At 37.1% G+C, this 13783-nt stretch overlaps 1 protein-coding gene across 3 annotated transcripts in view; it reads right to left on the bottom strand.

The window, feature by feature from the left end:
- Positions 1 to 13783, bottom strand: part of WDPCP (WD repeat containing planar cell polarity effector) — a 390456-nt gene that overhangs the window by 255156 nt on the left and 121517 nt on the right. For all 3 annotated transcript variants that reach the window (XM_077766434.1, XM_077766437.1, XM_077766436.1), the window contains one exon: positions 1357 to 1471. In XM_077766434.1, the coding sequence (XP_077622560.1) occupies positions 1357 to 1471 (115 nt within the window). The remainder of the gene's footprint in view (positions 1 to 1356; positions 1472 to 13783) is intronic.

Here is a 13783-nt window from a genome sequence, read left to right as displayed (position 1 = left end):
TTATTTGGGGCATAAATAAAAGAAACAAGTAAAAAAAGATATCTCAGAGACATGAATAGTGTTGGAAGTCTCCTTTTATTTCTTATAGAGGAGCATCAACAAAATCATCACAGCCACTATTTGTAGTATCAACAAAGGGGTCAATTATTATACATGAAAATGGAACTTCTTCCATTGGAAGCTTCCTTGGCACCATGTTCCTGTAAGGAAGAGGAAATGGCACACTTACAATCCTACCCCCAGCTTATTATTGTCGGGAATGTTGCTAATTATAGCCATCCTGCAGACTGCTTTCCTCTAAGATGATGAAATTGTGTCTAAGTCATTCAGACACAGCTAGTGAGAGCACATAGCAGAAGGAAAGTTTCTCTCACCTCTGTCTTTTCCACTGGTCCACACTTTGTTCTGATTATTCAACTTAAGATACTGACAATTTTCAGTCTCTAATGATAATGCAACCTGTTTCTTAAACCTTTTTACCTTCAGTAAAAGAATATAAGCTTAAAACCTCAGGAGTCATCACAGTATAGCAGAAAAAAAAAACGGGCTCTGTAGCTAGAACCTGGGTTCAAATCTCAGTTTGGTTATTTTCAAGCTGCTCCTTAGTATCTCATTCATGGGCATGTTCCTTAGTATCTTAGCTTCAATTTCCTTATCTATAAAATGGAGATAATTATACCATATAAAGTTTTTTTTTAATTAAATAAGTATTAAATAAGTAGGTTGGTACAGTACATAGCCTTTCAAGGCTCAATAAATGTCAGAATCCTACCTTTTCAATAATTGGCTTAAAAAAATTTTATGTGCTTTGTACCAATTACATACTGGTTGTGTTATACTTAAAAGGATGGAGCCTCATCTAGTATACTTGGCACTGGTTTTTGATATTTAGAAATATGCCCAAATTCTCTCACAAGTTGATATTCATAGACTTCGGTAACAAAGAATTGTCCTATGCACCAAATTATGGCTTTTTTTTTTAAATTGGAGATTGTGTTGACACATTTGGGTTAGTTTTTCAAAATTCATTTCAAAATGGAAAATATTCAAAACGTCAACAAGAGGGGGCTAATTTTGAAAGACCACACCCAAAAAATACCCTATTTTGAAAACACATTCACATTTTTAAAGGAAAAAGTGAAAAATACTCAGAATATGAGCCTAACACTTGACAAATCTTTGGTATTAAATATTAGTCAAAACTTGTATTGGTCCCAGGGGTTGTAACTATGCTATTATAAGCGATTACTTGTGTTTGCAAGTCCCCAGTGGTAATAATTAGTGCACCTGTTGACATACTATTTCTCCTGCCCCACTGTTAATGTAGGCAATTGACTTGCACATGGGGGTAATTACCATCACTGATGGAGTCTGAGATGAGCTTCCCCACCAGGCTTCTGTCAATCACTACTTTCTCCAGCTGCGGCCCAGAGAGGCTTAGGGACACCAGCACACCTGAACCAAAGAGGAGCTAAAGCCAGGTAGGAAGGGAGGGAGGGAGGAAGATACACTGATAATTAGAGTCTTTCAAAAATCTCTCTTCAAACATATAAATTATACAGATATTTACACGGCATCTATATCATGAAATTATAAAGAGTTTTTCTTCACTGAAAACAATTACTGCCATTCTGAGCAAATAGAAAAAGGTGGCTAAATGCTTCAACACAAGAAGTGCACTGATTAAAGCTATGTGCAGAAAATGAATTTGGTTCATGTTTATTAGAAGTCTAATCATCTAAACACTTAGAAAATACCCATGGAGAGATAACTGCTTTGCACTGCATTCAGAAATATAATGCATTTTATTAATATTTTGAAAGATGACTATATCAGAAATTAAAAGATTTCTGGACAGTTGTTGCTACACATTAAATATAGAAAAGATGCAACCATTACAATACAAACAGTGCGTGTTACAATTTATTTGGAATTTAATCCCCACTTCTACAAATAGCTTGTTAGTTTCAATTTTTTTTTAATTTTTAATATTTACTTATGTTTGCGAGACAGAGAGAGACCGAGCATGAGCGGGGGAGGGGCAGAGACAGAGACACAGAATTGGAAACAGGCTCCAAGCTCTGAGCTGTCAGCACAAAGCCTGACGCGGGGCTCGAACCCACGAAATGTGAGATCATTACCTGAGCTGAAGTCAGAGACTCAATCAACTGAGCCACCTAGGCGCCCCAACTGTCAGTTTCAAATATAAAAATACATGTAAATCAAAGCAATTAAAATATTAAACATTAAAATTCTTAAATTAATAACACACACCACAATTTCTCAAGAAAAGATAAACAGTAAAGTACTCAGGCTTTGTCATTATTAGTATTCACCCACTCTCCCAAGAAGAGATGACTGGATATTACCCTTATGATTTTATATTGCTCCTTTTCATTTGTAGCAACATAATTCATTCATCTCCAAATGTTTAAAACTTCTGAAAGGACTATGCATATGTGTATGCTTGTTATCTTTGAGATTATGAAATATCAACATTGGAAGAAATTGTTTCACCTTCAAGGCAACAGACTCAAAGCAGATGAATCATGGAATAGCATATGGTATAAGAAGGAAAAAAACCAATTGTCAGTAAACTAATCATGAACATGCTAGCCAAACTCAAAGACAACTATGATTTTAAACAAAACAGGGGAATTCCCCACCTACCTAGACATCATGTCCCAGCTAGAAAGGATGATTCTGTGTCAAGACATATTTAGACATGTGTGAAAGATGAACAGCATGAGGGACCAGGTTAATATAAAGAAAGACTTCTACTTCCCCATTGCCTAACAGACTCCAGGTGCTTGAATAGGAAAAGAAACTGAAGCGTCCCCCATGACTTAATAGACTGTCCATTTAACATCAATGCCCCTAAAGGGGACAGAGGACAAGGAAGATGTAATCATCTTTATTTGTTTCGGTGACATTAATAAGAGAAGAACGTTTGTTCCAAGAATTTCAAAATATTCACAAATTAATTAATCTCTACTGAATTACATCCAGCCCTGCAATATACCTTGATGGCAAACACTGATATTTTCCTTTGGGGAATTCCCCCATAACAACAAAGCATGTGGTCTTTATTTCTAAATTCTCCCCTTCTCGGGCAGGTAATCTTAGGGTCATCTTTCATTTCCAGTTCTCCCCTATGTAACAGCTTTTTTCTCCCTTCTCCATTTATTCAAAACATCTCTAAAATCTTCCTTTTTAATGTATTTTTATCTACCAAAACCTTAACCTATTCTCTTGACCATCTCTTTTCTTAGTTACTCACTCACTACTAGCTCCTCAGTGGTACTGGCTAGGCCACTTTTGTCTTTCTATCTTTAATGCCTAAAACAATGCCAGGCACATAGTAGGTGCTAACCAAATGTTTGGAGAAAAATCATAATTAACTCATTACAGGATCTGATTATTCATAGTTAAAAGGAACCTTAGTCTAATCTTCCACTTCCACAAGTTCCTTTTCCTTCTGCAGCATCCCTTCAAGCATCAGCCTATTCTTGAATACTTTCAGTGATCAGAAGCTCATTACCTTACCACTGGACACTTCTAATCAATTCAGAGATCACCCATTCATTTTTTTCATTCAGCAAAAACTGAGTATTGATTATATGCCAAACACTACACTGAATTTAGTGGGTCAGAAGTTCATAAAATTTAATTCGCAAAACAGAAGAAATATAGGTTAAAAGAGAGTTAGAGATACAAGCAAACAAGTATAATAAAGTGCTATGACTGGTCCTATTATAAGAGTATATACTGGGGAGACTGAGAAGAAGGTAGTGACATCTGAGCCTGAGGCAGAGGTAATACTGCCTTCTAAGAACTTCTACAGTAATCCACGTTTTTCTTCAATAGCACACTTTATTAAAAGATAGTAGCATCGTGTTAAGCATGGACTCCAAAATCAGAATGAAATCATCACTGGCTCTACCTCTTACTAGCTGTGTGACTTTGTGGGAGTTACTTAACTTCTCTGTAACTTCATTACCTCATCTGAAAAGACATGGCAGTATCTATTTCATAGGATGAGCATTAAATAAGTTTTTACAAATAGTATTTAGAATAATGACTGGCACATAGTACTGCAATTACTATTACTATTTTTTTAAGTTTATTTATTGAGAGAGAGAGAGAGAGCAAGCGAGCATGAGTAGGGGAGGGCCAGAGGGAGAGGGAGAATCCCAATCACAAACTGTGAGATCATGACCTGAGCCTATAGCAAGAGTCAGACGCTTAACCAACTGAGCCGCCCAGGAGCCCCTGCAATTACTAGTATTACTATTTTTCAGCCAGTACTCATATGATGTACTATACTACTTACCATGTCTGAACACATTCTCTGGTCTTTCTGAAAATCTTGTGCCCAGACTGGACTCAATATGAGACATGGTGCACTAGACTCCAGGTGAGTTATCACCAGTACAATCTTTTGTCACCTTTCCCATTTGCTATGATTTCATAAGGATATTGTCTCCAAGATATTTGCCCGTTCCTCCAGAAGTCTGGAATTTAATTTGTCCAAGTCTCAAATTTCTTGTTCCTTATTTTCTGCTCTCAGCACCATTATGAACTAACCCTCATCTCCAAACAGTAATTGCTGTCTCTATGTATGAGCATTTGCGATTTTATAAAACTAATTCTGTATGACCACTTTTGTGGGATGGAGACATAAAGTGCAACCTGTGAGAGTAGGTAAAAAAAAGAGACTTAGGCTAGAAAGGATTCCAAGGGGAAATGTCAAGTTACAGGAAAAAAGTATGCATATGCCGCAGTATACACCACACAGAGATAGAAGCAGTGTTTTGGGAATTGTGAATCCTGCCCAGTGAGTTTCACCATTCCTTCAGAATCTTTCCTTCGAAGGACAGGTGTAGCCTACTTATTCATTCATTCATTCATTCATTCATCCATTCATTCATTCATCCATCCATTCATTCCACAAATCTATATTAGTATTTGTATGAGCCAGGCTCTGTTCTAGATACTGAAGATATAGCAGTGAACTTAACAGACAAAATCCTTTCCCTACCTCCCCTCAGGGAGTTGGATTCTAATGTGGACACAGGAAATAGGTAAAAAATTTTGATATACTGTCAAAGAATAGTAAGAATTACAGAGAAAAATAAAGCACAGTAAGGATGGGGATTTTAGGAGAATGGAGTTTTGAGCAGAATGACTAATAAAAAAATAAAAAGAACTGTCTGAGGAGATGACATCTGAGTACAGACCCAAATGAAGTGACTGAACAAGACACAGGATTATTTGGAGAAGGAGTCTGAGGCAGAGAACAGCAAATGCAAAAACTCTAAGGTCAGAGTGCCTCGGATGACTGAAGAAAGCTAGGCCGGAGTAGCTAGACGCCAAGTGAGTGACAGTGACTTTCACAGAGGATAAAATTAGAGGGGTTGTTGGGCCAGGTAAGGTTGATGAGAAATCACTAGGTTTTAAGCAGCAGAGAATTACAGTCTAATTTATGGCTTTTTAAAAGCTTATTTATTTATTCTTGAGAAGGGGAAGGGGCAGTAAGAGAGAGGGAAGAGAGATGATGATGGCTGGGATAGAATGGCAATGCTACAGGAAATGATATGTGGACACATTTGAGATATATTTTAAAAGGGATCAACTTGGATTTGCTTAGGGACTAGAAGTGGCATACAAGAGAAAAACTCAAAAATGCTGGGGCTGAGCACCTGGATTAAATGAGTTAGGGGACATCTAAGGAGACACATATTTAAGGGGTATCAACAGTTTGGTTTTGGACATGTTAGTTTATGGTGTCTATGGTTATAAAAGTAGAGATAATTGAGTAGACAATTAGAAATGAGTCTTAAGTTTAAGGTGAAATGGGGGCTAGAAATATCTATTTGGGAGTCAGTCATTTAGGTAGTGTTTAAAGTCTGGAACTGGATAAGCTCTCCTTAAAAAATGAGGAAAGGAACTAACGTGTATTATTCTAAGCGAAACTAGTCAGAGAAAGACAAATATGATATGACTTCACTCGTATGAGGACTTTAAGATACAAAGCAGATGAACATAAGGGAAGGGAAGCAAAAATAATATAAAATCAGGGAGGGGGACAAAACATAAGAGACGCTTAAATACAGAGAACAAACTGAGGGTTGCTGGAGGGATAGTGGGAGGGGGGTGGGCTAGATGGGCAAGGGGCATTAAGGAGGACACATGTTGGGATGAGCACTGGGTGTTATATGTAGGGGATGAATCACTGGATTCTACTCCTGAAATCATTATCACACTATATAACTGATTTGGATGTAAATTTAAAAATTTTTTTTCAATTTTAAAAATGAAAAAAAAAGCAGAGAGGTCATATGGGTGGGGCCCCAATGCACCCCTTATGGTGTCCTCGTAGGAAGAAGAAGAAACAAGAGAGAGCTCTGTCTCTCCAGGTGTACAACACAGAGGAAAGGCCATAGGACAACACAGTAAGAAGACAGCTGCAGGAGAAAAGCCTTACCAGAAAGCAACCCTGATAGCACCTTGGTCTTGGAATTCTAGTCCCAAGAACTGTGAGAAGGAAAAAAAAAGTATTTAATCAATCAATCAATAAAAATTGAAAGAGAAAGAGGCCCAAGTTCTGAGGTTTGGGGCATTACAATGTTTAGAGTTGTTGTTAAAAGATCAGGTTAGCCTTCTTCCTGAAATCTAGTTTGGGTACTCATTAGGATCAAGGTGTGTCCATCATTACATATCTCTAAATGTCTTGTGGCCTAGAGGTATCTCTGACACCAGATTTTGAAATAAGAATGTATAGGTAAATTAATAAGCTAATTAATGCATTTTTATAAAACAATCTGTGGGAAAGCATAAAGTTTCTAATTAGTGTTGCCAAAGATACTCCTGGGCATAGTAATGGAGAGAACCAGAATTCGGAAAAAACAGTCTGAAGTTCGAGAAAAGAATATTCCAGTTCAGACAGGAAAGTGTTTCCACCTGTTTCACTAAAAGGTTTGTTCTTAACCCTCCAAAATGAAAGTGGCCTTTGTAAGATCTGGCATGGCAAGAAGGAAAAGGGGCACTAAGATACAAGGAGGTGTAGATTTCTGACAGCTCAGAAAATGAAAAAGAGGTCAGTAGTAAAGGGAAATCACTAAGAGCAGATAGATCTGAGTTTGAGAATAGATCCACATGAATCAATAAGAAGGCCCATGAGATTTCCCAAAATTGTTCCAATTTTAATGTTGTTCTTTGTGTACAACATGACTAGGGAAAAACAGGAACTGAAACTTATCCTTTTCTCAGACACCCTCCAAGACAGGATGTATCTTCCTTAGTATTTCTACTCTGTCCATGTTTCTTTCCATTGCTTTTATCGTATCTCCTTCTCATTTCCTTCAATAAGCTCATACCAAAGAGGCATTCTTTTTAAGAAACTGGGAAATGATTCCCATAATCTTTAGATGGCTCTTCAAACAATTTCTCCTAATCTTAGATTCAGTACTTAAATGGAAGTGAAATAACATTGGGAAAAGAAAAGGAAAATTATATCAGAGGATACCATTAATCAAAACAAAACATAAATAGCCACAAGAACCTGAATTTTATTTCATTCACCAGGTCAAAATATGTGTCTCCTATATAATCCAAGTATAGAGACAAGGATACAATGGTGAGTAAGGAAGACACAGGTTCGCAAAATATATATAGAATAAAGTAGAAGGCCTCATCTCAGAGAGAAGTGGAGGTTTTGGTTGGGATAGATGGCTGCTTCCTAGAAGAGAGAGTTTAATACTCCAAAGAAGAGAAATGGAGCACACTGGTCTCAAGTATTGAAGAACTGGTACAGGACTGTGAATGAGCTATTTTGTAATAGTGATCACAAACAAATCCATTCAATTCAATATTCTCATTGGTTAAGAAAGCTCCCCCCCTCCACAAAATCCATGTGATTATTATACCTCTAAGGAGAAAATGAAAAGTAAAAGTATTCCTGGTCAGTACTAAAAAGTCAACAATGAGTGACAGGTTTAATTCACAATCTGAAAATTAAGTCATAAACAGTCAGCAAAGACTGACTCCCATAATCATTAGCAGACATGCGGGAGACAGCAAATGCTGAATACTACAATCCAGAGAGGCAACAAAGTATTAGGCCCACTGAAGTGAATTCTAGGGCTGAAACAAACTGTAGAGGCACTCCCCTGGCAGTCCAGTAAATGGACACCACAATGGTACCCAATACCTCACTCAGTCCTGCCCCCAATCCAACTTATGGGGTAAATTCTGGAGAAACTCTGACAGCTATAGGTAGTCAAACAATTTTACACTGGGGAACTCTAAATTGGAGTATAGTGTCAATGAACATTTTAACAGATAACCTGCTGGAAGAAGGATAGCATACCTTCTGTAATTTATTCCTTCATTCAGCAAACATTTAAGCATAGAGAGCAACCATGCCCAACTAAACCATTAAAGTAGAGAAACAAAAGTAAATGCAGTTAAGACAAGAACAAAAAAAAAAAAAAATAACCACAGAGGGAATTGACTTAAGAATAAGAAACAAAAGTACAAGAAAAAAACAGGTATTTTTCTGGACAGAGTGTGTTAACAATGGGGTTTCCCAATGATCTGTGTGGTATAATTCAATGTATGGAACAGAAACATGCCGAGATATTTGTTTAACTTTATTTCAATTATAAGAAATCTCATTTTCTCACTTATTACAAATAATGCTACTTTTTAGTTTTTTAAGTTTATTTATTTTGGGGTGGGAGGGCAGAGAGATGAAAAAAGAGAATCCCAGGTAGGCACTGCACTGTAGGCCCAGAGCCCAACATGGGACTCATTCCCGCAAACCATAAGATCATGACCTGAGCCAGATCAAAAGTCAGACGCTTAACTGACTGAGCCACCCAGTACCCCAGTAATGCTACTTTTTAATCCCTAATGTAATGTTCAATCCACTTCTTTTATATTTACATATAATAATTACATAGAAGTGATCATTCCTAGAAAATATTTATAATCATGGTGAAATTCAAACACACTCACACGCAAGATATAAAGGTAAATCTATTTGCCAGTAGTTTTAAAGATCAAAAGGGATAAAAGCATTGGTAAAAAGTGAACAGGAAGACATACCGGATAGCACACTACTTTTATACAAAATTTTGTAATTTACAGAGTACTTTTATATACATTCTAATGCAAGCAGTACAACTCAAGTAACTAAAAAGAACCAAGTTAAAAAAAATTAATAGTAACAAGGTTAATCTCCATACAAATTCACAATCGGGAGGGTAAAGCAACTAATCAAAGGTCTCATAATTAGTAGCAAAGTAGAGACCAAGACATGGGAGAAATCCAATGTTTTTTCTCACACCACTGAGGAACTAATACCTTTAACCCTTCTCAGGTGACTTCCATGTAATATCCTCTCTATCTTTCTTCACTCTAACCCAGTCTCCCTTTATACCAGAGGTTCTTAGCTGGGGGCGATTTTGGTTACCAGGTTATATTTGGCAATCAATGTCTGGAGACACTGTAGTTGTCACAATCTGTTTATGTGAATAACTTCTACAGGGACTCACCTGAAGAGAGTTCCCATAAGTGTGTTGGTGCTGCAGGGACAAAGGTGTTTTTCCCTACCTCCAACAAGCAGATCAGAGGGATCCTCAAATTCTAATCAACACTTTCCACACATAAAGGAAGGGCATTGAATGAAGACCTGGTCAGATATCTTAAACGGAGTGGTGAGCAGTGCACACTTCAGATCAGGAGCCCAGAGGAAGCCTGTTCTGCATGTTTCTAACCACTTTCAGGGCAATGAGTGATGACTCATGCCAGTTGTCAAGACAGAAAGAGCCCCAGGGCAAGTCAGAGAGCTACCGTAACTAGATAGAAATATCCTGTAATAACACCTCCTTTCTTTTGTTCTAATTCTCAGCTTACCAATCAGCCTTCTTATCTATAATTTAGTCTCTTGAGTAATTCATCCATCAGGTGGGAATGCCTCAGGCAAATGAACAAAATCTATGGTACGAGATATATCTGACACTATAAATTAATAAACTGCCATACCAGTTAATAAATCAGTTGCTTCTGAGGCTGGTTATTGTGAATGTTGTTAGTACAAGAAAACAAATGGAGATAACATAAAAGATAGATAAGTTTAATTAATCATGAGGTTTCTGCCCAAGTCTACGATACATTGTTGAAGTGGGGGAGGGCAGAATTTTTAAAACCTACAGACCTACATGAATAGCATCATCCCATTTTATTAGAAAAAAGCAGTGTGGTAGGTGTATATATATGTATCTGGAAATTATCTGCAAATATAAGAAAATATCAGAAAGAATATGCCCCAAACTATTGATATTAGGTACCTCAAAGAGGTGAAATTTGGAGCTGGAAGAATGAATTTTAACTTCTACCCTTATAGATTTTTTTTTTAATTGGGATTATGGATGATTTTTTAAGTTTTCATATGTCTTTGGTATTTTTCTATAAAAGTTTTTAAAAACAAAGAAGCAGCTCTTAAAATATCTGGCCACAATTTCTTATTTTATGGTTTTAAAGAGATATTTTTTTTTGCCTGAAAATGTGTTTCTAAGAAGCCAGAATTTAATTCATACTGAGGGGCACCTAGGTGGCTCCGTTGGTTGAGTGTCTGACTTCAGCTCAAGTCATGATCTCATGGCTCATGAGTTTGAGCCCCAAGTCAGGCTCTGTGCTGACAGCTCAGAGCCTGGAGGCTGCTTCGGATTCTGTGTCTCCATCTCTTTCTGCCCCTTCCCCACCTCTCAAAAGTAAACACTAAAAAAATGTCTTTTAATAATTCATACTCAAAATGAACTACAATCATGGATCCTTACTAAAAGGGTCAAATAGAAAACTGGACTGAGTCCCTTTCCTCAGCAATTTCACTTACTAAAAAAAAAAAATTTAAACATTCTTTTCTTCTTATAATATTACCTTATTAGAGTGTTCATCCATATCCAATTTCTTTACTTACTCAAAAAATTATCACTGTAAAGCATGCCAGATCCAAATTATGATTATGCACCTACTAAAAATGAGGTAGATATGTTATATATGTGAACAATATGTTACAGAACAATATGTACATAGTAATTCCACCTATTTTAAAAATATATGTATCTGCATACATAGGCACAAATGAATATAAACACATGGAGGGGGCNGAATATAAACACATGGAGGAAGGACATAAACCAAACTGCTGACTGTGGTTACCACAAAGAAGGGAATGAGCTTGAGGTTGGGGGGTACTTTTTATTATACATCTATTTTTACTGTATGCCATTTTATAGTGATAAGGACCCATTTTAATTATTTTAAATTTTATTTCTTTTTTATTCATTTTCTAAATTTTATTTTAAGTAGCCTCCATGTCCAATACGGGGCCTGAACTCACAATCCTGAGATCAAGAGCTGAAGGCTCTACCAACCTCTAACTATTTTAAATTTCAAAACATTAAAGGTGGAAATAAAGGTCACCACTAAATCTTTTTTCAGTTCCATTAGTTTGAATGTACCATTTTTAATCTGTAACGTCACCAGATTTCAAATTCACCAATATTCTGATTTTCTTTAATTTCTCTAAAATCTACCATTTCTTTTTTTTCAAATACAATATTTTGTTNGTTAGTTTCCTGAGGCACCTCCACACTGTTTTCCAGAGGGGCTGCACCAGTTTACATTCCCACCAACAGTGTAGGAGGGTGCCCGTTTCTCCACATCCTTGCCAGCATCTAGAGTCTTCTGATTTGCTCATTTTAGCCACTCTGACTGGCGTGAGGTGGTATCTCAGTGTGGTTTTGATTTGTATTTCCTGATGAGGAGGGATGCTGATAAAATCTACCATTTCTAATCTAACTCCTTATCTATTCTCTTTTACTAGGACCATACTCAACAGTTGCCCTTGATACCTTCTGCTGCTTCTTCCCTGTAATACTAATATAGCATAAATCTAAAAGAGCATTTCCCAAGGCATAGTCTGTAAAATACTAATCTTTGAAAATGTTCCAGAAAAGCTTGAAAATTTTGTATATAAGTCATAAAGACTGACAACAGCACTTCCTGAGTTAACTTAAACACACACATACACATAGCTTAATGTGTCATCAGATACCTTCCAAATAGAGATTTCTTAGGATTCGTATTGTTAAACTATTACTACTGCTTTTTGCTGTGTTAGAAATATAAAACCACAAAAATCTTTGAAAATAAGAATCATAAAAACAGAGCAGTCAAGGTTTAGAACTTCTCCCCAACAGTTTATAACTTTGCTCTAATTTAACATACCAAGCATAGTTGCTGCCCCTCTCCCCCAGAACTTTTAGTCAAATGAAGGAGGTAGACAGTAATTAGATGGTCACACAATAAACATAGAACTGGAACCGCAATGAGTGTCAAGAAGTACATGGTTTTGTAAAAGCACATAATAGAAGACAGAGCTTGTCTGGGAAGGCTTCCCTAAAGAAATGGAAACTGGTGGTCTGAGATGGAAGGAGAAGTGTCACCTCGGTAAAAGAGGGAACAAAGGGCATTTTAGGCAGAGCTAGGAACAATTTGTGCAAAGGCTAGGAAACAAGAGAAAGCATGTAGAGCAAGAGGGACTGAAAGAAGCTGGGTGTGGCTGAGGCACTGAGATTTGTTTTGTTTTGTTAGGGCACTGAGACTTTTAAAAGAGAATATAATAGGGGATCAAGTGAAAAATGTTAAGTAGATGGGAAACAGTTCAGTTTAGCCTTAAAGAGTAGTGTGATGCTGTAATTTTTAAAATTCAATTTATTGATTTAATTTTGGGAATGGATAATATATTCGTGTCGTTCCAAAAGAAAACAACAGCAAATTATAGAGAGGTATACAATTAAAAGTCTTGTTCCTTTCCCGGTATTCCTCCCACCCATGCTCCCCTACCTCTGCCCTAGTTAATCAGTTTTCAGTTTCCGACCTGTTCTGCACACTTGGAGAAGGGTTTTAAGCAGGAGAGGGACCGGTTTGCTTTTAAAAAATTATTTTGGGGGCACCTGGGTGGCTTAGTCGGTTAAGCATCCAACTGTCGCTTAGGTCATGATCTCACGGTTCGTGGGTTCGAGCCCCGCGTCGGGCTCTGTGCTGTCTGCCAGCTCAGAGCCTGGAGCCTGTTTCAGAGTCTGTGTCTCCCTCTCTCTCTGACCCTCCCCTGCTCACGCTGTCTCTCTCTCTCTCTACTAGAAATAAATAAAACATTAAAAAAATAATAAAAATAAAAATAAAAACTTATTTTGGCTACAGTGTGGAGGAAGACTGATGGGGAGCAAACATGGAAGCAGGTAGAACACTTAGGAAGTGTTTAAGTAGTCTAGAAGAGAGATGAAGTAAGGTGGCTTTAACTAAAGTTACGAGTAGAAGGATGCAAACTGTCGGGCAGATGTAAGAGAGATTTAGGAGATAAAATCAATGAGTTTACTTAGACGTGTGTGTGTGGTGGGAGGTGTCAGGTAAAGAAGAGAATGATTTCAGGAGTGCCTAGATAGGTCAGTCAGTTGAACATCAGATTCTTGATTTCAGCTCGGGCCATAATGCAGACACAAAAGTATAAAATTCCTGGAAGAAACCATAGGGAAACAGCTCCATGACATTGGATTTGAAAATGATTTCCTGAATAGGACACCAAAAGCATGGACAACAAAAGCAAAAATAGACAAACGGAACTTATCAAACCTTAAGACTTTAGTGCATCAAAGGACATAATCAATGGAGTAAAAAAAGGCAATCTACACTATGGGAGAAAATATTTGCAAAT

Source organism: Crocuta crocuta, unplaced genomic scaffold, assembly GCF_008692635.1.
Source record: "Crocuta crocuta isolate KB4526 unplaced genomic scaffold, BGI_CrCroc_1.0 scaffold113, whole genome shotgun sequence".
Classification (NCBI taxonomy): domain Eukaryota; kingdom Metazoa; phylum Chordata; class Mammalia; order Carnivora; family Hyaenidae; genus Crocuta; species Crocuta crocuta.
The sequence above is the reverse complement of the archived record's forward strand: the minus strand, read 5'-3'. Positions and strand labels throughout refer to the sequence as shown.